The sequence below is a fragment of the Salmo salar genome, chromosome 17 (assembly GCF_965601325.2).
Source record: "Salmo salar chromosome 17, fSalSal1, whole genome shotgun sequence".
Taxonomy (NCBI): Eukaryota; Metazoa; Chordata; class Actinopteri; order Salmoniformes; family Salmonidae; genus Salmo; species Salmo salar.
Window position 1 is genome coordinate 39,765,773 of NC_138307.1, and position 25,973 is coordinate 39,791,745.

A 25,973-nucleotide genomic window follows, 5' to 3' on the forward strand; every position below is an offset into this window, starting at 1 on the left:
GAGCAGCTAGCAGACAGCCCTGTTCTATTACCCCTGTCCTCCGGTGAAGCTATGACGAGCAGAACAGCTAGCAGAAAGCCCTGTTCTATTACCCCTGTCCTCCGGTGAAGCTATGACGAGCAGAGCAGGATAGCAGACAGCCCTGTTCTATTACCCCTGTCCTCCGGTGAAGCTATGACGAGCAGATCAGCTAGCAGGAAAGCCCTGTTCTATTACCCCTGTCCTCTGGTGAAGCTATGACGAGCAGAGCAGATTGCAGACAGCCCTGTTCTATTACCCCTGTCCTCCGGTGAAGCTATGACGAGCAGAGCAGATAGCAGACAGCCCTGTTCTATTACCCCTGTCCTCTGGTGAAGCTATGACGAGCAGATCAGCTAGCAGAAAGCCCTGTTCTATTACCCCTGTCCTCCGGTGAAGCTATGACGAGCAGAGCAGCTAGCAGAAAGCCCTGTTCTATTACCCCTGTCTTCCAGTGAAGCTATGAGCCAAACGATTTTAAAAAGGCCAAGAATGCAGAGTATGTTGGTGACTCCCTTGAGTGTTTGCCAACATTCCTCCATAGAAATTACTGATTTGGCCTCCCGAGTGGCGTAGTGGTCTAAGGCCCTGCATCGCAGCGCTAGCTGGGTACCCAGTCCAGGCTCTGTCTCAGTGGTCTAAGGCCCTGCATCGCAGCGCTAGCTGGGTACCAGTCCCAGGCTCTGTCTCAGTGGTCTAAGGCCCTGCATCGCAGCGCTAGCTGGGTACCAGTCCAGGCTCTGTCTCAGTGGTCTAAGGCCCTGCATCGCAGCGCTAGCTGGGTACCAGTCCAGGCTCTGTCTCAGTGGTCTAAGGCCCTGCATCGCAGCGCTAGCTGGGTACCAGTCCAGGCTCTGTCTCAGTGGTCTAAGGCCCTGCAATCGCAGCGCTAGCTGGGTACCAGTCCAGGCTCTGTCTCAGTGGTCTAAGGCCCTGCATCGCAGCGCTAGCTGGGTACCAGTCCAGGCTCTGTCTCAGTGGTCTAAGGCCCTGCATCGCAGCGCTAGCTGGGTACCAGTCCAGGCTCTGTCACAGTGGTCTAAGGCCCTGCATCGCAGCGCTAGCTGGGTACCAGTCCAGGCTCTGTCTCAGTGGTCTAAGGCCCTGCATCGCAGCGCTAGCTGGGTACCAGTCCAGGCTCTGTCACAGTGGTCTAAGGCCCTGCATCGCAGCGCTAGCTGGGTACCAGTCCAGGCTCTGTCTCAGTGGTCTAAGGCCCTGCATCGCAGCGCTAGCTGGGTACCAGTCCAGGCTCTGTCTCAGCCGGCCGCGACCGGGTGGTGGGGAGGTGCACAATTGGCCCCGCGTAGTCCGGCAAGGATGTTCTTGTCCCATCACGCACTAGCGACTCCTGTGGGTGGGCCGGGCCCAGTGCACGCTGGGACAGCTGTACGGTGTTTCCTCCGACACATTGGTACGGCTGACTTCCGGGTTAAGTGGACAGTGTGTCAAGAAGCAGTGCGATATCCAATATGTATTGATAAGAGACGGGAGATGGCCAAGTAAAGTTGACCAAGTGGATTCCTCAAGCTTGGCATAACTTAACAAACTTGAGACAGTGGTATTTTAGTGATCCAAACGAACCCGGGAACCAGAGAACTCCCTGTTTTTAATTAGCCCTCATTTCTAAGTGTCCCCTACAAGGAGGCTAAATCAGACCCAGAGGATAAGACTGTTATTAAACCTGGTCCAGATATACCAGAGTCAAGGCAACACAGGTCACGACTCAGGACAGATATTACAAGCCACATACACTGAGTGGACAAAACATTAAGAACACCTACTCCAGATATACCAGAGTCAAGCCAACACAGGTCACGACTCAGGACAGATATTACAAGCCACATACACTGAGTGGACAAAACAAAGATATTGATCCCTTATTGATGTCACTTGTTAAAGGATTTAGGAGGAGACAGGTTAAAGGATTTATTTAAGTCTTGAGTCGATTGAAGTGCCTTTGAACGGGGGTATGGTAGTAGGTGCCAGGCGGTTTGTGTCAAGAACTGCAAAGCTGCTGGGTTTTTCACACTCAACATGTTTTCCGTGTGGATCAACAATGGTCCACATTCCAAAGGACATCCAGTCAACTTGACACAACTGTGGGAAGCATTGGAGTCAACATGGGCCAGAATAGATCCAGAATAGAGCCATAACAGAGACAGAATAGATCCAGAACAGAGCCAGAATAGATCCAGAATAGAGCCAGAATAGAGACAGAATAGAGCCATAACAGAGCCAGAATAGATCCAGAATAGAGCCAGAATAGAGACAGAATAGAGCCAGAATAGAGCCAGAATAGAGCCAGAATAGAGCTAGAATAGAGCCAGAATAGAGCCAGAATAGAGCCAGAATAGAGCTAGAATAGAGCCAGAATAGAGATAGAATAGAGCCAGAATAGAGCCAGAATAGAGCCAGAATAGAGCTAGAATAGAGCCAGAATAGAGCCAGAATAGAGCCAGAATAGAGATAGAATAGAGCCAGAATAGAGCCAGAATAGAGCTAGAATAGAGCCAGAATAGAGCCAGAATAGAGCCAGAATAGAGCCAGAATAGAGCCAGAATAGAGCCAGAATAGAGCTAGAATAGAGCCAGAATAGAGCCAGAATAGATCTGGGTGTCATTACAGTCCACATGGGGATGATAGAGGCTAGAGGGGGGGGGGGGGGGGGGAGAGATATGGGTGTCATTACAGTCCATATGGGGATGATAGAGGCTAGAGGGGGGGGGGGGGGGGGGGAGAGATCTGGGTGTCATTACAGTCCATATGGGGATGATAGAGGCTAGAGGGGGGGGGGGGGGGGGGGAGAGATCTGGGTGTCATTACAGTCCATATGGGGATGATAGAGGCTAGAGGGGGGGGGGGGGGAGAGATATGGGTGTCATTACAGTCCATATGGGGATGATAGAGGCTGGGGGGGGGGGGGGGGGAGAGATATGGGTGTCATTACAGTCCATATGGGGATGATAGAGGCTAGAGGGGGGAGAGATCTGGGTGTCATTACAGTACGCAGCCTGTGACGGGCTGTGAGCAGCAAAAAACATGTTGTTACCAAACAGGGTGCAGGGAGGAGTGAAGAAAGGCAGGGGTCAAGTTAGGGAGAGAGGGGGAGAGAGATAAAAACTCAAGTGTTGGACGCTGTGTTTACAAAGTGTGTGAGAGACTGAGCCTGAAGAGAGGGCTGACTGGACCATTAGTAGATAACCTATCAACGCCACATCAGCTACTACGCTATAGACCCAGAGCAGTTGAAGTAACATTGTAATGAATCAGGTTTCTATGGATCCTTTAAGCACATCTCATCAAGAGGAGGAGGAAACTGTGATCCTGAAGGAGGAGGAGGAGGAAGACGAGGAGAAAGACGAGAACGATGATGATGATGAGGAGTCAGACGAAGAGGAGAAAGACGATAGCGAGACAACAGTGATAGACGGTGAAGAGGAATCAGATGACAAAGCCAAGGAGACTGAACCCCAGCAGCAGGAGAAGCAGGCCTGGGCCCCCACTACCTACTCCAAGTTTGGTAAAGAGGTGTTCTGCTACGTAGGACAGGAGATCAGCATCTTTGAGGCCTTGGACTCTTACGGTGCTGTCATCTGGCCAGCGGTGAGTCAGTCTACTATTGAACATGACATTCATAGATAACGATGATAGCGGGGATGACGATTAGGATGGAAGGAAGGAGAGAGATACCACAGTGGGTCTGAAACTCCTGGTTTACAAACCACATCAGGGCTGCAAATCACAATATTCTGGCTTGCAAATGTGCTGTAATTATTATTGTAATCCAGCCAGATTGAGAAGATCCAACAGTTGGAATCTTTAATCTCACTCAACCTGTATAAGAATGACTGCCAGGGAAGGAAAATTCACTAATCAGACTTCCTAAATCATATGAACTGAAACAGCCATCTCAGTAACAGTGGCAATAAGTCAAACTTGTAATTAGTTTAGAAAAATGAATGTTATTTAATTTTGTGTAGCATAAGATTAATCACTCAATGTATATGCAGAAACACAGGTATTGAAACCAACAATTCTAAAAATCAACCTACAATAGAGCATGCTGGGAAATATGATGAGGATGGATGCGGTATTAAAGTGTTTTTTATTAAACATGAATTTGTAATTTTACTCAACAAGCTTGTTCAAATTCAGCTCACTTCGAGGACTTAACAAAGTAGCTCAAATTCTTTTCCTTTTGAAGTCCAATGAACTCACAGAATAATGATGATTAATGAAGTTCTAACAACTACAATGATGGTTTCTATAGTAACTATGGTTGAAGTTCTAACAATTATAATGATGGTTTCTATAGTAACTATGGTTGAAGTTCTAACAACTACAATGATGGTTTCTATAGTAACTATGGCTGAAGTTCTAACAACTATAATGATGGTTTCTATAGTAACTATGGATGAAGTTCTAACAACTATAATGATGGTTTCTATAGTAACTATGGTTGAAGTTATAACAACTATAATGATGGTTTCTATAGTAACTGATGTTGAAGTTCTAACAACTATAATGATGGTTTCTATAGTAACTATGGATGAAGTTCTAACAACTATAATGATGGTTTCTATAGTAACTATGGTTGAAGTTCAAACAACTATAATGAGGGTTTCTATAGTAACTATGGTTGAAGTTATAACAACTATAATGATGGTTTCTATAGTAACTATGGATGAAGTTCTAACAACTATAATGATGGTTTCTATAGTAACTATGGTTGAAGTTCTAACAACTACAATGATGGTTTCTATAGTAACTATGGTTGAAGTTCTAACAACTATAATGATGGTTTCTATAGTAACTATGGATGAAGTTCTAACAACTATAATGATGGTTTCTATAGTAACTATGGTTGAAGTTCTAACAACTATAATGATGGTTTCTATAGTAACTATGGTTGAAGTTCTAACAACTATAATGATGGTTTCTATAGTAACTATGGCTGAAGTTCTAACAACTATAATGATGGTTTCTATAGTAACTATGGTTGAAGTTCTAACAACTATAATGATGGTTTCTATAGTAACTATGGTTGAAGTTCTAACAACTATAATGATGGTTTCTATAGTAACTATGGTTGAAGTTCTAACAACTATAATGATGGTTTCTATAGTAACTGATGTTGAAGTTCAAACAACTATAATGATGGTTTCTATAGTAACTATGGTTGAAGTTCTAACAACTATAATGATGGTTTCTATAGTAACTATGGATGAAGTTCTAACAACTATAATGATGGTTTCTATAGTAACTATGGTTGAAGTTCTAACAACTATAATGATGGTTTCTATAGTAACTATGGTTGAAGTTCTAACAACTATAATGATGGTTTCTATAGTAACTATGGTTGAAGTTCTAACAACTACAATGATGGTTTCTATAGTAACTATGGTTGAAGTTCTAACAACTATAATGATGGTTTCTATAGTAACTATGGTTGAAGTTCAAACAACTACAATGATGGTTTCTATAGTAACTATGGTTGAAGTTCTAACAACTATAATGATGGTTTCTATAGTAACTATGGATGAAGTTCTAACAACTATAATGATGGTTTCTATAGTAACTATGGATGAAGTTCTAACAACTATAATGATGGTTTCTATAGTAACTGATGTTGAAGTTCTAACAACTATAATGATGGTTTCTATAGTAACTATGGTTGAAGTTCTAACAACTATAATGATGGTTTCTATAGTAACTATGGTTGAAGTTCTAACAACTATAATGATGGTTTCTATAGTAACTATGGATGAAGTTCTAACAACTATAATGATGGTTTCTATAGTAACTATGGTTGAAGTTCTAACAACTATAATGATGGTTTCTATAGTAACTATGGTTGAAGTTCTAACAACTATAATGATGGTTTCTATAGTAACTATGGTTGAAGTTCTAACAACTAATGATGGTTTCTATAGTAACTATGGTTGAAGTTCTAACAACTATAATGATGGTTTCTATAGTAACTATGGTTGAAGTTCTAACAACTATAATGATGGTTTCTATAGTAACTATGGTTGAAGTTCTAACAACTATAATGATGGTTTCTATAGTAACTATGGCTGAAGTTCTAACAACTATAATGATGGTTTCTATAGTAACTGATGTTGAAGTTCTAACAACTATAATGAGGGTTTCTATAGTAACTATGGTTGAAGTTATAACAACTATAATGATGGTTTCTATAGTAACTATGGTTGAAGTTCTAACAACTATAATGATGGTTTCTATAGTAACTATGGTTGAAGTTCTAACAACTATAATGATGGTTTCTATAGTAACTATGGTTGAAGTTCTAACAACTACAATGATGGTTTCTATGGTAACTGTGGTTGCCTGCAGGCGTTGGCTCTGTGTCACTACCTAGAGATCAACGTTGAGCAGGTGAACCTGGTGGACAAGGCAGTGCTGGAGCTAGGAGCAGGCCCTGGCCTAGTGTCTATTGTAGCCACACTCCTAGGTGAGTCTGAGCATTAAATTTACTCGTATTGTACATCTGAGAAGATCGGAGAGGTGTAAGAAATATGGCAACATTTCTACCTAGCCTATCAAGGTGGCTAGCAAGGTGGAGGAGGTCCTACCAAGGTGGATAGCAAGGTGGAGGAGGTCCTACCAAGGTCGATAGCAAGGTGGAGGAGGTCCTATCAAGGTGGAGGAGGTCCTATCAAGGTGGATAGCAAGGTGGAGGAGGTCCTATCAAGGTGGAGTAGGTCCTATCAAGGTGGAGGAGGTCCTACCAAGGTGGAGTAGGTCCTATCAAGGTTGAGGAGGTCCAATCAAGGTGGCTAGCAAGGTGGAGGAGGTCCTATCAAGGTTGAGGAGGTCCTATCAAGGTGGCTAGCTAGGTGGAGGAGGTCCTATCAAGGTGGAGGAGGTCCTATCAAGGTGGAGGAGGTCCTACCAAGGTTGAGGAGGTCCTAGCAAGGTGGAGGAGGTCCTATCGAGGTGGAGGAGGTCCTATCGAGGTGGAGGAGGTCCTATCGAGGTGGAGGAGGTCCTATCAAGGTTGAGGAGGTCCAATCAAGGTGGCTAGCTAGGTGGAGGAGGTCCTATCAAGGTGGAGGAGGTCCTATCAAGGTGGAGGAGGTCCTATCAAGGTGGCTAGCTAGGTGGAGGAGGTCCTATCAAGGTGGAGGAGGTCCTATCGAGGTGGAGGAGGTCCTATCAAGGTTGAGGAGGTCCAATCAAGGTGGCTAGCTAGGTGGAGGAGGTCCTATCAAGGTGAAGTAGGTCCTATCAAGGTGGAGGAGGTCCTAGCATTCTATACCACTTACACCTATCCAATCTTTTCAGATCTGCATGGTGTCCTCGGCACTAGACGACTAGAGGCTAGGGGTTGATTGGGTACTGGCCACCTGTGTGTCTGTTAGTTGATTAACAGAGTGCTTCCTGTCCCCAGGTGCCTGGGTCACAGCTACAGACCTACCAGAGATCATAGGTAACCTGAGAGCCAACCTACTCCGTAACACCAGAGGGCGCTGTAGGTACACTCCCCAAGCTGCAGCTCTGTCCTGGGGTCCTGAGGTGGAACGCACCTACCCCAGATCCGTCTATCGCTATGACTACGTGCTGGCGGCTGACGTGGTGTATCACCATGACTACCTGGAAGAGCTGCTGTTCACCATGAGATACTTCTGCCGGCCAGGTTGATTGATTGATTGATTGATGTATTGATGTATTGATTGATTGATTGATGTATTGATGTATTGATTGATTGATTGATTGCTTGATTGATTGGTTGATTGATTGGTTGATTGATTGGTTGATTGGTTGATTGATTGGTTGATTGCTGTACTGATTGATTGATTGGTTTGATTGATTGACTGATTGATTGGTTGGTTGATTGGTTGATTAATGTACTGATTGATTGGTTGATTGATTTGTTAAATTCTTGATTGGTTGATTGATTGATTGATTGGTTGGTTGATATATGTACTGATTGATTGATTGGTTGATTGGTTGATTGGTTGGTTGATGTACTGATTGATTGATTGGTTGGTTGATTGATTGATTGATTGGTTGGTTGGTTGATTGGTTGGTTGATTGGTTGATTAATGTACTGATTGATTGGTTGATCGATTTGTTAAATTATTGATTGGTTGATTGATTGGTTGGTTTATTGGTTGATATATGTACTGATTGATTGATTGGTTGGTTGCTTGATTGATTGGATGAATTGTTGATTCATTGATAGATTTATTGAACAGTTTAAAAGTACAACAAATCCCAGAATGTACCGGAATGAAAGCCTTAAACAACTCATATCATTTCCTTTAGGAACCACTCTGATCTGGGCCAACAAGGTCCGTTTCCCCTCAGACCTGGTATTCACTGAGGACTTCAAGAACACCTTCAACACCACCCTGCTGGCTGAGATGGGAGAGGTTAAGATCTTCAAGGCCACGTACAGAGAGACAGAGGAACACCTTCAACACCACCCTGCTGGCTGAGATGGGAGAGGTTTATGCCCATGTGTAAAAAGGTAGGGATTAGGGAAGACAAAGGAATAGGGGACATCCTGCAGACTATGCCAAATGTAACCAAGACTTCCTGTCCCTTCTTCCTCTGAGAAATGCTTGAAGAAAGAAGACGGCCATCTTGGCTGATGATAATGGACGTTGATGGACTACTGATGATGTCAGTTGTTGATGTTTGATGTTCTACTTACTACTTACCTGCTATATGTAGTACTTTATTGTTTACTTAGTTGTTACATGTAGTTTGTATTGATAATATTATTAATGTATTTACTTTGCTGTCTTGTTCCATTTTGTATTAAAATATAATTTGTTATGGATATAAAGTCTCTAGTAAAAGTCGACACACTCTTTGCACATTCAACCTTTTGCCGCCCTAAACTTATCAAAACATGTATTACATTGAATTTCTTTCCTACCAATCTGCACAACCAACTCCACATCTTCAAAAGTAAAATAGAAATTATAGAAAATGTTCCAAATTAAATAAAAAAATTGTCTTCACCTCCCCCAGAGTTAATACTTGGTGGAAGAACCTTTGGCAGCCATTACAGCTGTGGATCATTGTGAATAAGATCCTACCGACTTTACACAACTCTTAGGGAAACAGACACTCAGTCGGCCAGTTTATTAGGTACACCTATGTAGCACCAGGTCAGACCCCCCCCCCCCCCCCCCTTTGCCACCAGAACAGTCTGAATTCTTCGGGGCGTGGATTCTACAAGGTGTGGCGTTCAAAGAACAGAAATTGGACAGCTCTCCGGTAAATAACCATACATTGACGTATTTTTATTGCCGAACAACCGTTTGGGGTATGAGCCCTTCTTCGGCGTGCAAGGCAATGGCAACCAATGTCACAACAACAAAACCTCACAGGTGAGAGCATCCTTCTAAATTCCAAGTCAGTATCGGCCCAATCAAGACATCCCAGCAGAGGAAGCTGTGTGGGGAAACATGACAATCAAGTAAAGACACGTAGACGCACAATTACAATTACATTATGATGTCATTTACCGGTCATTATGATGTCATTACCTGGTCATTATGATGTCATTAGCGGTCATTATGATGTCATTTACCGGTCATTATGATGTCGTTACCTGGTCATTATGATGTCATTACCTGTCATTATGATGTCATTACCTGTCATTATGATGTCATTACCTGTCATTACCGGTCATTATGATGTCATTACCGGTCATTATGATGTCGTTACCGGTCATTATGATGTCATTACCGGTCATTATGATGTCATTAGCGGTCATTATGATGTCATTACCTGTCATTACCGGTCATTATGATGTCATTACTGGTCATTATGATGTCATTACCTAAATGTTTGGTCTGTTTAGAACGTACTAGAAAAAGACCATTCCTCATTGAGAACTGCTGGAGTGATAAAGCGATCTATCCAATGTGTCTCTCTTTGGTGAAGTAATTTATCCCCATCTCCTCCACTAGGTGGCGCCTTCACCAATTCAACACCCATATAACGAAAGGTACTTAGTTCATGATTACGGCTGTTGAAATGCCTGGCAACAGGTGGTTTCTCATCATGATTACGGCTGTTGAAATGCCTGGCAACAGGTGGTTTTTCATCATGATTATGGCTGTTGAAATGCCTGGCAACAGGTAATTTCTCATCATGATTACGGCTGTTGAAATGCCTGGCAACAGGTGGTTTTTCATCATGATTACGGCTGTTGAAATGCCTGGCAACAAGTGGTTTCTCATCATGATTACGGCTGTTGAAATGCCTGGCAACAGGTGGTTTTTCATCATGATTACGGCTGTTGAAATGCCTGGCAACAGGTGGTTTTTCATCATGATTACGGCTGTTGAAATGCCTGGCAACAGGTGGTTTCTCATCATGATTACGGCTGTTGAAATGCCTGGCAACAGGTGATTTCTCATCATGATTACGGCTGTTGAAATACCTGGCAACAGGTGGTTTCTCATCATGATTACGGCTGTTGAAATGCCTGGCAACAGGTGATTTCTCATCATGATTACGGCTGTTGAAATGCCTGGCAACAGGTGGTTTCTCATCATGATTACGGCTGTTGAAATGCCTGGCAACAGGTGGTTTCTCATCATGATTACGGCTGTTGAAATGCCCGGCAACAGGTGATTTCTCATCATGATTACGGCTGTTGAAATGCCTAACAACAGGTGGTTTCTCATCATGATTACGGCTGTTGAAATGCCTAGCAACAGGTGGTTTCTCATCATGATTACGGCTGTTGAAATGCCTGGCAACAGGTGGTTTTTCATCACCGTTGTGACTGGAGCTCCTACGCTCACATATCTTTGTCTGGTGTTGACGTTTGGTCTCACGGTACCCACATAACAAAAGGTTACAGGAAGACTATACAGGAGATATCCAACACGTTACATGTTATTCTACCTCAAACCTTTATCCTCTGACCGTAATGAGGATGGAGTAGAGCGTGTCCTCCTCATGGCATAACAGGAAATGCAGTTGTGACAAAGGGAAATTTGCCATCTGGTATGATAGACGTGAAATGCAATGCCTTTTTTTCTTAGGCAAATCTTACCTTACTAAACAATCCCCCCTTGTTTTTTTTTGGTGGGGGGGGGGGGGGGACGCTGAGTAATATGTACCAGTGTCTATTAACCCCTTCCTTGATCAACCTTGAGACGGGACTGTAGGTGGGAACCAAAGTTGCAGAGAGGGAAGAGAGGAATTCTGTTGACATGGATGACATCATGCATTCAGCTCCGTTTGTCTTCCTCTCTTTTTAAGGAAATTTGTCCAATAAGTCTTCTTTATACCGTCTTGCTTTGAATCGTTCACGTAAATCTTTGGTATGTACATCAAATGATAAATCAGAGTTACAAAATATGCCTAATGCGGAAGAGTTTTTTTTTATATAGGGTTAACTATTTATTAATGAGGGTGTTTGATAACTGCTGATATGAAGAAAGGGATTTCTATCCATGTCTTTTCTATACATCTCAGTGTGTAAGCCATTGTTATCTTTCTTAACCGAAACATCCAAAAAAGGAAACATGTTCTTTATCGGATACTAACGTAAATTTAATGGACGGAATCCTGCAATTCAAGATCATATCACCTGACCAAATCAACAAAATATCATCGATATATCTCAAACATTTTCAGAAACTTAGAATAGGGATTATTATCGGATTCAAAGTCCAACTGAACTTTCCCCATAAATAAATTAGCATAATTAAGCGGAACTGGCGACCCCATTGTCACGTCCTGACCATAGTAAGTGGTTATTTTCTATGGTAGAGTAGGTCAGGGCGTGACAATGGGGGTGTTTGTCTATGTTTTGTATTTCTATGTTCAGTTTCTAGTTTTGTATTTCTATGTTGGTTTTGTTTGGTAATGATCTCCAATTAGAGGCAGCTGGTTGACGTTGTCTCTAATTGGAGGTCATATTTAAGGTGATGTTTGCACCACCTGTTTTTGTGGGTGATTAATTTTTGAATAGTGTGTTTTTCCTCTCTGCGTCACGGTTTGTTGTTTTTTGTGTATTCGAGTATTTAGTGTATTGCATTTAGTTTCACGGTAAATAAAATATGTGGAACTACGAACACGCTGCATTTTGGTCCGATCCTTTGAACAGCCTGACACCCATAGCAATTCCTTGAACTGATAATAACAGTCTTCTGACTTAAAATAATTATTCGCCAATATTTAATTAGTCAAGCTCAACAGGAAGTCAGTGGGGGTGATCCAGTTTTGTTATTTGATTCAAATATTGTTTCATGACAAGGCTAGAGACGTCCATAATACACAACAAGTCATTCGAGTCCACTGAACAAGTCTCTAACTTCTTCAAAAAAGTATGTTGTGTGCTTGAGGTAAGAGGGCAACATATGCACCAAATCCCTAATGTGACAGTCCACATATTGAGAAAGTGGCTCAGTTAGGGATTTATTACCCGAAACAATTGGTTGGCCTGTAGTTCAATTGGTATCAATGGACCTAACGTGTGGTAGGAAAACATTCCCCCAGACCATTACACCACCGCCACCAGCCTGTACCGTTGACAGCAGGCAGGACGGGGACATGGACTCAAGCTTGTAGCTGTTTTTAGCTGATGGGAATGGAACCCGGTCGTCTGCTGCAATAGCCAATCCGTGACAAGGACCGACGAGTTGTGCATTCTAACGTTGAATCAATCAGTAACTGAATGTCTCGATGCCTGTTTGCCTGCTTTATATAGCGAGCCACGGCCACATGACTCAATGTCTGTATGAGCGAACCAGTTTTTTGTTAACTGACCATTGTAGATGTATATCCATTGTTTTTTGTCAAAATTGCTCAAGCTCAGTAAAATTAGGTCGGGAATCATTGATGGACAGTAATATTCAAACCTTGTCTCTGATTTTCCAGCAAATTTAAGTCAGTCCTGAGACTGGACCACTCAGAAACACTCAACACCTCTTTAGAAAGTCATTCTTGTGTGTAACTTTGGTATTAAAATGTCTGTAATGTCCCAGTGAAAAATCAAAGTCTGTCCCCCAGAGTTAAGTTTTCAGACGACTGAGACAGGGTTTCCTCTGTCCAGTTCAGATGTAGAAGAGTGTGTAGTTCTCCTGATGCATTATGGGAAGTCAGTTCTCTGGGAAGGTGGCACAGCGCATCCAGCTGAAACACACAGGACGTGATGTCACCATACCCGGAAGTGAGGTCAAAACACAGGACGTGAGGTCACAATACAGGACGTGATGTCACAACACAGGAAGTTGGACAATAAAAGCTCTGAGCTTACTTTGATGCTCTTTGTTATTAAAGGAATAATCCACACAAGTAACACTCATTCCTATGATTTACAGTGTTAAATAACACTCATTCCGATGATTTACAGCGTTAAACACTAATTTAATTCGTTTCATTTTGTCACTATAATTAGGTTGGTAGCAATGTGTGAAAATCGTTGCAGAAATCTGTTGCGGCTCCAGTCAACTACAAAACCCACAATGGTGTACCATCTCTCTGGGGCCAGCAAACGTACCTGAACACGATAATACCGCGGTCGATGTCAGCATGTGAAGTAGCTAGCTAGCTGTAAAAATCATCGCCTTTAACAAACGGAACGATACATTTTAGGAGTCTACAATCTCTACACGTTCAAGATGCAGATTGTATGCAGTGGATAGGCTCTGACATTGCTCCGGCAAAAGCCCTTTTTAGGGCCACAAACAATACAGGACGTGATGTCACGACACAGGAAGTTGGACAATAAAGGCTGACGTGAACGGCTCTGAGGGCAAGTGGGAAGAGAAAAGAAAGTGACATTGCAACGATGATAGTTGGAGCGAAAAACTAAGTTGTATATATTATTATTATATATTATATATATATATATATATTATTATATTATATTATTATTATATATTATATTGATATAGACAGATGGACGTGTCCTAAACCAGTCTGTCCATACTATCTATCGATATAGACAGATGGACGTGTCCTAAACCAGTCTGTCCATACTATCTATCGATATAGACAGATGGACGTGTCCTAAACCAGTCTGTCCATACTATCTATCGATATAGACAGATGGACGTGTCCTAAACCAGTCTGTCCATACTATCTATCGATATAGACAGATGGACGTGTCCTAAACCAGTCTGTCCATACTATCTATCGATATAGACAGATGGACGTGTCCTAAACCAGTCTGTCCATACTATCTATCGGCTGATTTGGTGATCTGGACCGTCGTTGTTTTAACAGTTCGTTTTTCTCCAGTGACGAGAACCTTATCGTGAAAGATTTCGGGCAACAAAACGATTTTCCTGATTTCACAGACGGACCCACTTCGAAGTTAATAAATCACGGTGACGATTGTTATTTTGACCCACTCATAGAACATAGACTCACCAAAATTGATAGGAGTTTCATTCTGGAGTGGACTATCCCTTTAAGGTCAAGGGAGGCTCAGCCCACCTCCACTCACTTCTGCAGCTTCCTGAAGGTGTCCGTCAGGGATTTGGCCCCGCCCTCGTCTGCCCTTTCGACGCCCCCCCCCCTCCCCCCCCCCCCGAGAAAGATCCATGAAGACATAACTCATCCATCAATCATCCTGAGACATCTTAAGACATACCTCATCCTCTCTGTCATCCTTCATCCTATTTCAGTCTCACTAAGTGGTGATATGGGTTTCCCATAGATTTCCTCTTGGCTGGGGATACCCCTCAATCTCCCATTCCATAAAGCTATGCTTCCAACACAGCTACATTAGTCATTGACCTCACCGTAATGTAGACAGTGGTATTTTAGTGATCCAAACGAACCCGGGAACCAGAGAACTCCTGGTTTTAATTAGCCTCATTTCGAAGTGTCCCCTACAAGGAGGCTAAATCAGACCCAGAGGATAAGACTGTTACTAAACCTGGTCCAGATATAGCAGAGTCAAGGCAACACAGGTCACGACTCAGGACAGATATTACAAGCCACATACACTGAGTGGACAAAACATTAAGAACACCTACTCCAGATATACCAGAGTCAAGCCAACACAGGTCACGACTCAGGACAGATATTACATGGATTGTATTTGTGTTGTTGTGTATGTGTTGTTGTGACTGTAGCCTTCATGAAATGTTGGAGTATTCAGACTGTAGCCTTCATGAAATGTTGGAGTATTCAGACTGTAGCCTTCATGAAATGTTGGGATTATTCAGACTGTAGCCTTCATGAAATGTTGGAGTATTCAGACTGTAGCCTTCATGAAATGTTGGAGTATTCAGACTGTAGCCTTCATGAAATGTTGGAGTATTCAGACTGTAGCCTTCATGAAATGTTGGAGTATTCAGACTGTAGCCTTCATGAAATGTTGGAGTATTCAGACTGTAGCCTTCATGAAATGTTGTGAGTATTCAGACTGTAGACTTCATGAAATGTTGGGAGTATTCAGACTGTAATCTTCATGAAAGTAGTATTCAGACAGTATGGATAACTTTCGTTCCAGGTTCTGTTTCTGTTCCTTAACAATGTTCATTATTTTCCGGGGTTTTTGGTTCTGTTCCCGGAACCGGTTCCAACCCCATGATTTTGACACCAAGCTTTTTGAGAATAATTTGAATTACTTCAGGGATTCTTGAAATACGGGACAATCAGAACAAAACAAAAATCACCAAAAAAATTGTTCTTAATATTAACAACATTTGATAAATTCTATATTTTGATAAACCAAAGTATCAGCTATCACTATCACACATGTAAAGGAACCGTCTCCTAATTTATTGGGGCAGAGGCGATGTCATACATTATTTTTACCCCCCCCCCAACGTAAAAGATATCTTCACACACCCCTCTCATAGAAACAAATATTACGTTCTCGACCAGAAATAACAATAACTGTAGCAACCCTGTGTTTATAAACGTGGATATCGACTTTTGCCACGTTCAATACCACGCAGGTGCTACGATCGTCGTAAGGAGGAGACCAAGGTGCAGCGTGGTAAGTGCTCATCATAAATTTTATTATAACTCAGAACACTAAACAAAACAACAAACAAAGGCAAACGAACGTCACGTTCTTTTCTTTTCTTTTCTTACTGAGCTGTACGAAAACAAGATCCCACAACTGAAGGAGTGGGGAGAAAGGGCTGCCTAAGTATGGTTCCCAATCAGAGACAACGATAGACAGCTGCCTCCGATTAGGAACCATACTCAGCCAAAACACAAAGAAATACACAAACTAGATTGCCCACCCCACATCACACCCTGACCTAACCAAAATAGAGGAAGTAAAACGTCTCTCAAAGGTCAGGGCGTGACAGCAGGGGCCAGAAGATTGAGAGTTCGCCGACCACCACGGACGGACAAGCTAACTTTCCCTGCCTGTTTTCATTGGACCTACACAACGATCAGAGCTGGCTGAGGACAATGATCAGCAAGGTGGAAATCTGACTGTCAACCGTTTTAATGCACCACAACCGAAAGCAAAGCATAGCGACATTGGGCGCTTCAACATCATGGTTTATGTTTTTCGACACCACCATCTGGATGAACGTACGCAGGTTGCCTACAGGAGACTTTTGATGTAGCCTGATCAGATTAAAACATTGTGACTGGTTGTGTTTGTGCCACACATAAAAGGTAATACATTTTAAAAGTTAAATGACAAATGTTTAGGCTATATTGAAGCGTTAGGTTATAGGTGCGTGAGAAGGAGCTGATCGCAGGGCCTGAAACTAACTTTTTGTGTCCAACAGCCAATGTGGCAGGTCGATTTAAAAAAATGGACCAGCCACTCAGATTTTTTAACCAGCCTAAATATTTTTCTGCCATAATTACACCCAAAAAACTGATGAGCATGCTTTGTAATGTTTCTAAAACAATAAATGTATTACGTAAGAAGTAATGTGGTATATTGCCAATTTTTTGGTGATTTGAGTCTTTTAACCAAAATATCACACAGATCAGACAAACAAAAATGTTCAGCTGCCCCTTTAAGGACGGGAGGTTACCGTGGTAATGTGCCTGTGAGATTCTGACTAGTAGCTGACGTCTCTTTGCTAGCAGTCGAAACAAACTGAAACACTGAAAAACAACCTGGCTGCTGAACAAGACAAGAAACACTTTCAAGTAAATTAGAGCAACGTTTATTATGCCTGTGGCAGCGCTTCTAAAACAATCAGTCTTTCAGCACTTCGCTCACAGTGCTCACAGCTGCTCACAGCCCACAAGCCCAAAAGCCAGGCAGTGTTGCTGCACGACGAGGGTTTTAGGATTCCTAATTCTTTGTGTGATTACCAGCTATGAAACAAAATGGCAGAAATCATTTGAAAAAACGGCTACTACACAGTTTATTTTGCCATAAATGTGCTCATACTTGACTTTTGAACTTTATTTTAATTTGCAAATGCCAGCGGAATGCTGGCACTGTGTAGCCCTGACCCCTGACCCCTCACCACCCGCCAACGTGACTGATGAAATAAACATCTTTACCCGCCATTGCCAAAAATCCACCCACATTTGGCGGGTGGCTGGTGTTAATTTCAGGCCCTGTCCTCAGTTGCTTCATGACTCTAAAACCTAATTAAAATAAACATATTTGAACCAAAATTCATATCCTATCTTAGTATATCAGGGAGATGGAGTTGACAGTTTACGGTGACTTCAATTTGTTTGTTTAAATCTAAAATGTGTTTGTGTGTGTGTTTCAGATGGTTCCGTCTCTAAATATAGAGTTGGGTTGGTGTGATGAAGGATTCTGATTCCGATAAAGTCTTAAAACCTCGACTCTGAGACGACCCTGCAGGATTCTGATAAAGTCTTAAAACCTCGACTCTGAGACTTCCTAAGACGCAGTTACAACGATCTTCAACAAGAAGAAGAGAAAAATACTTTAATTAATCCATACGAGATGGAAAAACCAAGACAGAAGAGCGGAGGGTTGACCCCAAAACCCACCGTCCCAAATAAATCCAAGGACTGCAGTAGGTAGGTGATGGATTGGTTTGATAAAGGATTTAAAAGTGGCCCGTTTCTGCACTCTCGTCAACTCCGCTGTGAGGCAGTCCATATGGGGAATGAAAGAGGGCTGTGGAAGGGTGTCTAAGAGGGTAAGGATTTCATTACAGTACTTAGCTTTGACAGGCTGTAAGCGGGGAAAAATATGTTGTTTTCCAAACATGGTTCGGGGAGGGGTGAAGTTAGGGAGAGAGGGGGAGAGAGATAAAAACTCAAGTGTTGGACGCTGTGTTTACAAAGTGTGGGAGAGACTGAAGAGAGTGCTGACTGTACAATTAGTAGCTAACTTGTCATTTCAACATCAGTGCTACTGTATATCAGAGCAGTTGAAGTAAAATAATCGTATCTCAGATTTTTATGGAACCTTCAGGCACAAATCACAAAGATGAGAAGGACACTGCTTTCATGAAAGTAGAGGAGGAGGAGAAGGAGAAAGATGAGGAAGACGAAGAGGAGGAAGATGAAGATGAGGAGGAGGAGGAAGACGATAGCGAGACAACAGTGATAGACGGTGAAGAGGAATCAGATGACAAAGCCAAGGAGACTGAACCCCAGCAGCAGGAGAAGCAGGCCTGGGCCCCCACTACCTACTCCAAGTTTGGTAAAGAGGTGTTCTGCTACGTAGGACAGGAGATCAGCATCTTTGAGGCCTTGGACTCTTACGGTGCTGTCATCTGGCCAGCGGTGAGTCAGTCTACTATTGAACATGACATTCATAGATAACGATGATAGCATTGATGACGATTAGGATGGAAGGAAGGAGGGAGATACCACAGTGGTCTGAAACTCCTGGTTTACAAACCACATCAGGGCTGCAAATCACATTATTCTGGCTTGCAAATGTGCTGTAATTATTATTGTAATCCAGCCAGATTGAGAAGATCCAACAGTTGGAATCTTTAATCTCACTCAACCTGTATAAGAATGACTGCCAGGGAAGGAAAATTCACTAATCAGACTTCCTAAATCATATGATCTGAAACAGCCATCTCAGTAACAGTGGCAATAAGTCAAACTTGTAATTAGTTTAGAAAAATGAATGTTATTTAATTTTGTGTAGCATAAGATTAATCACTCAATGTATATGCAGAAACACAGGTATTGAAACCAACAATTCTGAAATTCAACCTACAATAGAGCATGCTGGGAAATATGATGAGGATGGATGCGGTATTAAAGTGTTTTTTATTAAACATGAATTTGTAATTTTACTCAACAAGCTTGTTCAAATTCAGCTCACTTCGAGGACTTAACAAAGTAGCTCAAATTCTTTTCCTTTTGAAGTCCAATGAACTCACAGAATAATGATGATTAATGAAGTTCTAACAACAATAATGATGGTTTCTATAGTAACTATGGTTGAAGTTCTAACAATTATAATGATGGTTTCTATAGTAACTATGGTTGAAGTTCTAACAACTACAATGATGGTTTCTATAGTAACTATGGATGAAGTTCTAACAACTATAATGATGGTATCTATAGTAACTATGGTTGAAGTTCAAACAACTATAATGATGGTTTCTATAGTAACTATGGTTGAAGTTCTAACAACTATAATGATGGTTTCTATAGTAACTGATGTTGACGTTCTAACAACTATAATGATGGTTTCTATAGTAACTATGGATGAAGTTCTAACAACTATAATGATGGTTTCTATAGTAACTATGGATGAAGTTCTAACAACTATAATGATGGTTTCTATAGTAACTATGGTTGAAGTTCTAACAACTATAATGATGGTTTCTATAGTAACTGATGTTGAAGTTCTAACAACTATAATGATGGTTTCTATAGTAACTATGGATGAAGTTCTAACATCTATAATGATGGTTTCTATAGTAACTGGTTGAAGTTCTACCAACTACAATGATGGTTTCTATAGTAACTATGGTTGAAGTTCTAACAACTATAATGATGGTTTCTATAGTAACTATGGTTGAAGTTCTAACAACTACAATGATGGTTTCTATAGTAACTATGGATGAAGTTCTAACAACTATAATGATGGTATCTATAGTAACTATGGTTGAAGTTCAAACAACTATAATGATGGTTTCTATAGTAACTATGGTTGAAGTTCTAACAACTATAATGATGCTTTCTATAGTAACTATGGTTGAAGTTCTAACAACTATAATGATGGTTTCTATAGTAACTATGGTTGAAGTTCTAACAACTACAATAATGGTTTCTATAGTAACTATGGTTGAAGTTCTAACAACTATAATGATGGTTTCTATAGTAACTATGGATGAAGTTCTAACAACTAATGATGGTTTCTATAGTAACTATGGTTGAAGTTCTAACAACTATAATGATGGTTTCTATAGTAACTATGGTTGAAGTTCTAACAACTATAATGATGGTTTCTATAGTAACTATGGTTGAAGTTCTAACAACTATAATGATGGTTTCTATAGTAACTATGGATGAAGTTCTAACAACTACAATGATGGTTTCTATAGTAACTATGGATGAAGTTCTAACAACTATAATGATGGTTTCTATAGTAACTATGGATGAAGTTCTAACAACTATAATGATGGTTTCTATAGTAACTATGGTTGAAGTTCTAACAACTATAATGATGGTTTCTATAGTAACTGATGTTGAAGTTCTAACAACTATAATGATGGTTTCTATAGTAACTATGGTTGAAGTTCTAACAACTACAATGATGGTTTCTATAGTAACTATGGTTGAAGTTCTAACAACTATAATGATGGTTTCTATAGTAACTATGGTTGAAGTTCTAACAACTATAATGATGGTTTCTATAGTAACTGATGTTGAAGTTCTAACAACTATAATGATGGTTTCTATAGTAACTAGAAGTTCTAACAACTATAATGATGGTTTCTATAGTAACTAGAAATTCTAACAACTATAATGATGGTTTCTATAGTAACTATGGTTGAAGTTCTAACAACTAATGATGGTTTCTATAGTAACTATGGTTGAAGTTCTAACAACTATAATGATGGTTTCTATAGTAACTATGGTTGAAGTTCTAACAACTATAATGATGGTTTCTATAGTAACTATGGTTGAAGTTCTAACAACTATAATGATGGTTTCTATAGTAACTAGAAGTTCTAACAACTATAATGATGGTTTCTATAGTAACTAGAAATTCTAACAACTATAATGATGGTTTCTATAGTAACTATGGTTGAAGTTCTAACAACTATAATGATGGTTTCTATAGTAACTATGGTTGAAGTTCTAACAACTATAATGATGGTTTCTATAGTAACTAGAAGTTCTAACAACTATAATGATGGTTTCTATAGTAACTAGAAATTCTAACAACTATAATGATGGTTTCTATAGTAACTATGGTTGAAGTTCTAACAACTAATGATGGTTTCTATAGTAACTATGGTTGAAGTTCTAACAACTACAATGAGGGTTTCTATAGTAACTATGGTTGAAGTTCTAACAACTATAATGATGGTTTCTATAGTAACTATGGTTGAAGTTCTAACAACTATAATGATGGTTTCTATAGTAACTATGGTTGAAGTTCTAACAACTACAATGATGGTTTCTATAGTAACTATGGTTGAAGTTCTAACAACTATAATGAGGGTTTCTATAGTAACTATGGTTGAAGTTCTAACAACTATAATGATGGTTTCTATAGTAACTGTGGTTGCCTGCAGGCGTTGGCTCTGTGTCACTACCTAGAGATCAACGTTGAGCAGGTGAACCTGGTGGACAAGGCCGTGCTGGAGCTAGGAGCAGGCCCTGGCCTAGTGTCTATTGTAGCCACACTCCTAGGTGAGTCTGAGCATTAAATTTACTCATATTGAACATCTGAGAAGATCGGAGAGGTGTAAGAAATATGGCAACATTTCTACCTAGCCTATCAAGGCGGCTAGCAAGGTGGAGGAGGTCCTACCAAGGTGGATAGCAAGGTGGAGGAGGTCCTACCAAGGTGTCTAGCAAGGTGGAGGAGGTCCTACCAAGGTGGATAGCAAGGTGGAGGAGGTCCTACCAAGGTGGATAGCAAGGTGGAGGAGGTCCTATCAAGGTGGAGGAGGTCCTAACAAGGTGGAAGAGGTCCTATCAAGGTGGAGGAGGTCCTACCAAGGTGGAGTAGGTCCTATCAAGGTGGAGGAGGTCCAATCAAGGTGGCTAGCAAGGTGGAGGAGGTCCTATCAAGGTTGAGGAGGTCCTATCAAGGTGGCTAGCTAGGTGGAGGAGGTCCTATCAAGGTGGAGGAGGTCCTATCAAGGTGGAGGAGGTCCTATCAAGGTGGAATAGATCCTACCAATCAAGGTGGAGGAGGTTCTATCAAGGTGGAGGAGGTCCTAACAAGGTGGAGGAGGTCCAATCAAGGAGGATAGCAAGGTGGAGGAGGTCCTATCAAGGTGGAGGAGGTCCTATCAAGGTGGAGGAGGTCCAATCAAGGTGGCTAGCAAGGTGGAGGAGGTCCTATGAAGTTGGAGGAGGTCCTACAAAGGTGGAGGAGGTCCTACCAAGGTTGAGGAGGTCCTAGCAATGTGGAGGAGGTCCTATCGAGGTGGAGGAGGTCCTATCGAGGTGGAGGAGGTCCTATCAAGGTGGAGGAGGTCCAATCAAGGTGGCTAGCTAGGTGGAGGAGGTCCTATCAAGGTGGAGGAGGTCCTACCAAGGTGGAGGAGGTCCTATCAAGGTGGCTAGCAAGGTGGAGGAGGTCTTATCATGTTGGAGGAGGTCCTACCAAGGTGGAGGAGGTCCTAACAAGGTTGAGGAGGTCCTACCAAGGTGGCTAGCAAGGTGGAGGAGGTCCTATCAAGGTAGAGGAGGTCCTATCAATGTGGATAGCAAGGTGGAGGAGGTCCTATCAAGGTGGAGGAGGTCCTATCAAGGTGGAGGAGATCCTATCAAGGTGGAGGAGGTCCTAGCATTCTATACCACTTACACCTATCCAATCTTTTCAGATCTGCATGGTGTCCTCGGCACTAGACGACTAGAGGCTAGGGGTTGATTGGGTACTGGCCACCTGTGTGTCTGTTAGTTGATTAACAGAGTGCTTCCTGTCCCCAGGTGCCTGGGTCACAGCTACAGACCTACCAGAGATCATAGGTAACCTGAGAGCCAACCTACTCCGTAACACCAGAGGGCGCTGTAGGTACACTCCCCAAGCTGCAGCTCTGTCCTGGGGTCCTGAGGTGGAACGCACCTACCCCAGATCCGTCTATCGCTATGACTACGTGCTGGCGGCTGATGTGGTGTATCACCATGACTACCTGGAAGAGCTGCTGTTCACCATGAGATACTTCTGCCGGCCAGGTTGATTGATTGATTGATTGATGTATTGATGTATTGATTGATTGATTGATGTATTGATGTATTGATTGATTGATTGATTGATTGATTGATTGATTGATTGACTGATTGATTGATTGGTTGATTGGTTGATTAATTGGTTGATTGATTGGTTGATTGATTGGTTGATTGGTTGATTGATTGGTTGATTGCTGTACTGATTGATTGATTGGTTTGATTGATTGACTGATTGATTGGTTGGTTGATTGGTTGATTAATGTACTGATTGATTGGTTGATTGATTTGTTAAATTATTGATTGGTTGATTGATTGATTGATTGGTTGGTTGATATATGTACTGATTGGTTGATTGGTTGATTGGTTGATGTACTGATTGATTGATTGGTTGGTTGATTGATTGATTGGTTGGTTGGTTGATTGGTTGGTTGATTGGTTGATTAATGTACTGATTGATTGGTTGATCGATTTGTTAAATTATTGATTGGTTGATTGATTGATTGATTGGTTGGTTTATTGGTTGATATATGTACTGATTGATTGATTGGTTGGTTGCTTGATTGATTGGATGAATTGTTGATTCATTGATAGATTCATTGAGCAGTTTAAAAGTACAACAAATCCCAGAATGTACCGGAATGAAAGCCTTAAACAACTCATATCATTTCCTTTAGGAACCACTCTGATCTGGGCCAACAAGGTCCGTTTCCCCTCAGACCTGGTATTCACTGAGGACTTCAAGAACACCTTCAACACCACCCTGCTGGCTGAGATGGGAGAGGTTAAGATCTTCAAGGCCACGTACAGAGAGACAGAGGAACACCTTCAACACCACCCTGCTGGCTGAGATGGGAGAGGTTTATGCCCATGTGTAAAAAGGTAGGGATTAGGGAAGACAAAGGAATAGGGGACATCCTGCAGACTATGCCAAATGTAACCAAGACTTCCTGTCCCTTCTTCCTCTGAGAAATGCTTGAAGAAAGAAGACGGCCATCTTGGCTGATGATAATGGACGTTGATGGACTACTGATGATGTCAGTTGTTGATGTTTGATGTTCTACTTACTACTTACCTGCTATATGTAGTACTTTATTGTTTACTTAGTTGTTACATGTAGTTTGTATTGATAATATTATTAATGTATTTACTTTGCTGTCTTGTTCCATTTTGTATTAAAATATAATTTGTTATGGATATAAAGTCTCTAGTAAAAGTCGACACACTCTTTGCACATTCAACCTTTTGCCGCCCTAAACTTATCAAAACATGTATTACATTGAATTTCTTTCCTACCAATCTGCACAACCAACTCCACATCTTCAAAAGTAAAATAGAAATTATAGAAAATGTTCCAAATTAAATAAAAAAATTGTCTTCACCTCCCCCAGAGTTAATACTTGGTGGAAGAACCTTTGGCAGCCATTACAGCTGTGGATCATTGTGAATAAGATCCTACCGACTTTACACAACTCTTAGGGAAACAGACACTCAGTCGGCCAGTTTATTAGGTACACCTATGTAGCACCAGGTCAGACCCCCCCCCCCCCCCCTTTGCCACCAGAACAGTCTGAATTCTTCGGGGCGTGGATTCTACAAGGTGTGGCGTTCAAAGAACAGAAATTGGACAGCTCTCCGGTAAATAACCATACATTGACGTATTTTTATTGCCGAACAACCGTTTGGGGTATGAGCCCTTCTTCGGCGTGCAAGGCAATGGCAACCAATGTCACAACAACAAAACCTCACAGGTGAGAGCATCCTTCTAAATTCCAAGTCAGTATCGGCCCAATCAAGACATCCCAGCAGAGGAAGCTGTGTGGGGAAACATGACAATCAAGTAAAGACACGTAGACGCACAATTACAATTACATTATGATGTCATTTACCGGTCATTATGATGTCATTACCTGGTCATTATGATGTCATTAGCGGTCATTATGATGTCATTTACCGGTCATTATGATGTCGTTACCTGGTCATTATGATGTCATTACCTGTCATTATGATGTCATTACCTGTCATTATGATGTCATTACCTGTCATTACCGGTCATTATGATGTCATTACTGGTCATTATGATGTCATTACCAGTCTTTATGATGTCATTACCTAAATGTTTGGTCTGTTTAGAACATACTAGAAAAAGACCATTCCTCATTGAGAACTGCTGGAGTGATCAAGCGATCTATCCAATGTGTCTCTCTTTGGTGAAGAAATGTATCCCCATCTCCTCCACTAGGTGGCGCCTTCACCAATTCAACACCCATATAACGAAAGGTACTTAGTTCATGATTACGGCTGTTGAAATGCCTGGCAACAGGTGGTTTCTCATCATGATTACGGCTGTTGAAATGCCTGGCAACAGGTGGTTTTTCATCATGATTATGGCTGTTGAAATGCCTGGCAACAGGTGGTTTTTCATCATGATTACGGCTGTTGAAATGCCTGGCAACAAGTGGTTTCTCATCATGATTACGGCTGTTGAAATGCCTGGCAACAGGTGGTTTTTCATCATGATTACGGCTGTTGAAATGCCTGGCAACAGGTGGTTTTTCATCATGATTACGGCTGTTGAAATGCCTGGCAACAGGTGGTTTCTCATCATGATTACGGCTGTTGAAATGCCTGGCAACAGGTGATTTCTCATCATGATTACGGCTGTTGAAATACCTGGCAACAGGTGGTTTCTCATC

General features: G+C 41.6%; 3 protein-coding genes across 3 annotated transcripts; all 3 read left to right on the forward strand.

Moving 5' to 3' along the window:
- Nucleotides 1-2,986: 2,986 nt before the first annotated feature.
- Nucleotides 2,987-9,619, forward strand: LOC106575032 (methyltransferase-like protein 21E). The gene is made up of 4 exons (XM_045699630.2): nt 2,987-3,624; nt 6,379-6,496; nt 7,436-7,681; nt 8,314-9,619. Exons 1-4 carry the CDS (start codon nt 3,283-3,285, stop codon nt 8,484-8,486), a joined length of 879 nt encoding a protein of 292 aa, XP_045555586.1. The 5' UTR covers nt 2,987-3,282; the 3' UTR covers nt 8,487-9,619.
- Nucleotides 9,620-17,740: 8,121 nt separating this feature from the next.
- Nucleotides 17,741-23,021, forward strand: LOC145861384 (protein-lysine methyltransferase METTL21C-like). Its single transcript, XM_082963770.1, has 2 exons — nt 17,741-18,684; nt 21,672-23,021. Exons 1-2 carry the CDS (start codon nt 18,358-18,360, stop codon nt 21,804-21,806), a joined length of 462 nt encoding a protein of 153 aa, XP_082819896.1. The 5' UTR covers nt 17,741-18,357; the 3' UTR covers nt 21,807-23,021.
- LOC145850469 (protein-lysine methyltransferase METTL21C-like) lies at nt 23,019-25,708 on the forward strand (the record flags this gene model as incomplete). Its single annotated transcript, XM_082963771.1, has 2 exons — nt 23,019-23,286; nt 23,955-25,708. Coding segments are annotated over 2 exons (441 nt in total), but the record flags the coding sequence as incomplete, so codon positions are not given.
- Between the last annotated feature and the right edge of the window lie 265 nt (nt 25,709-25,973).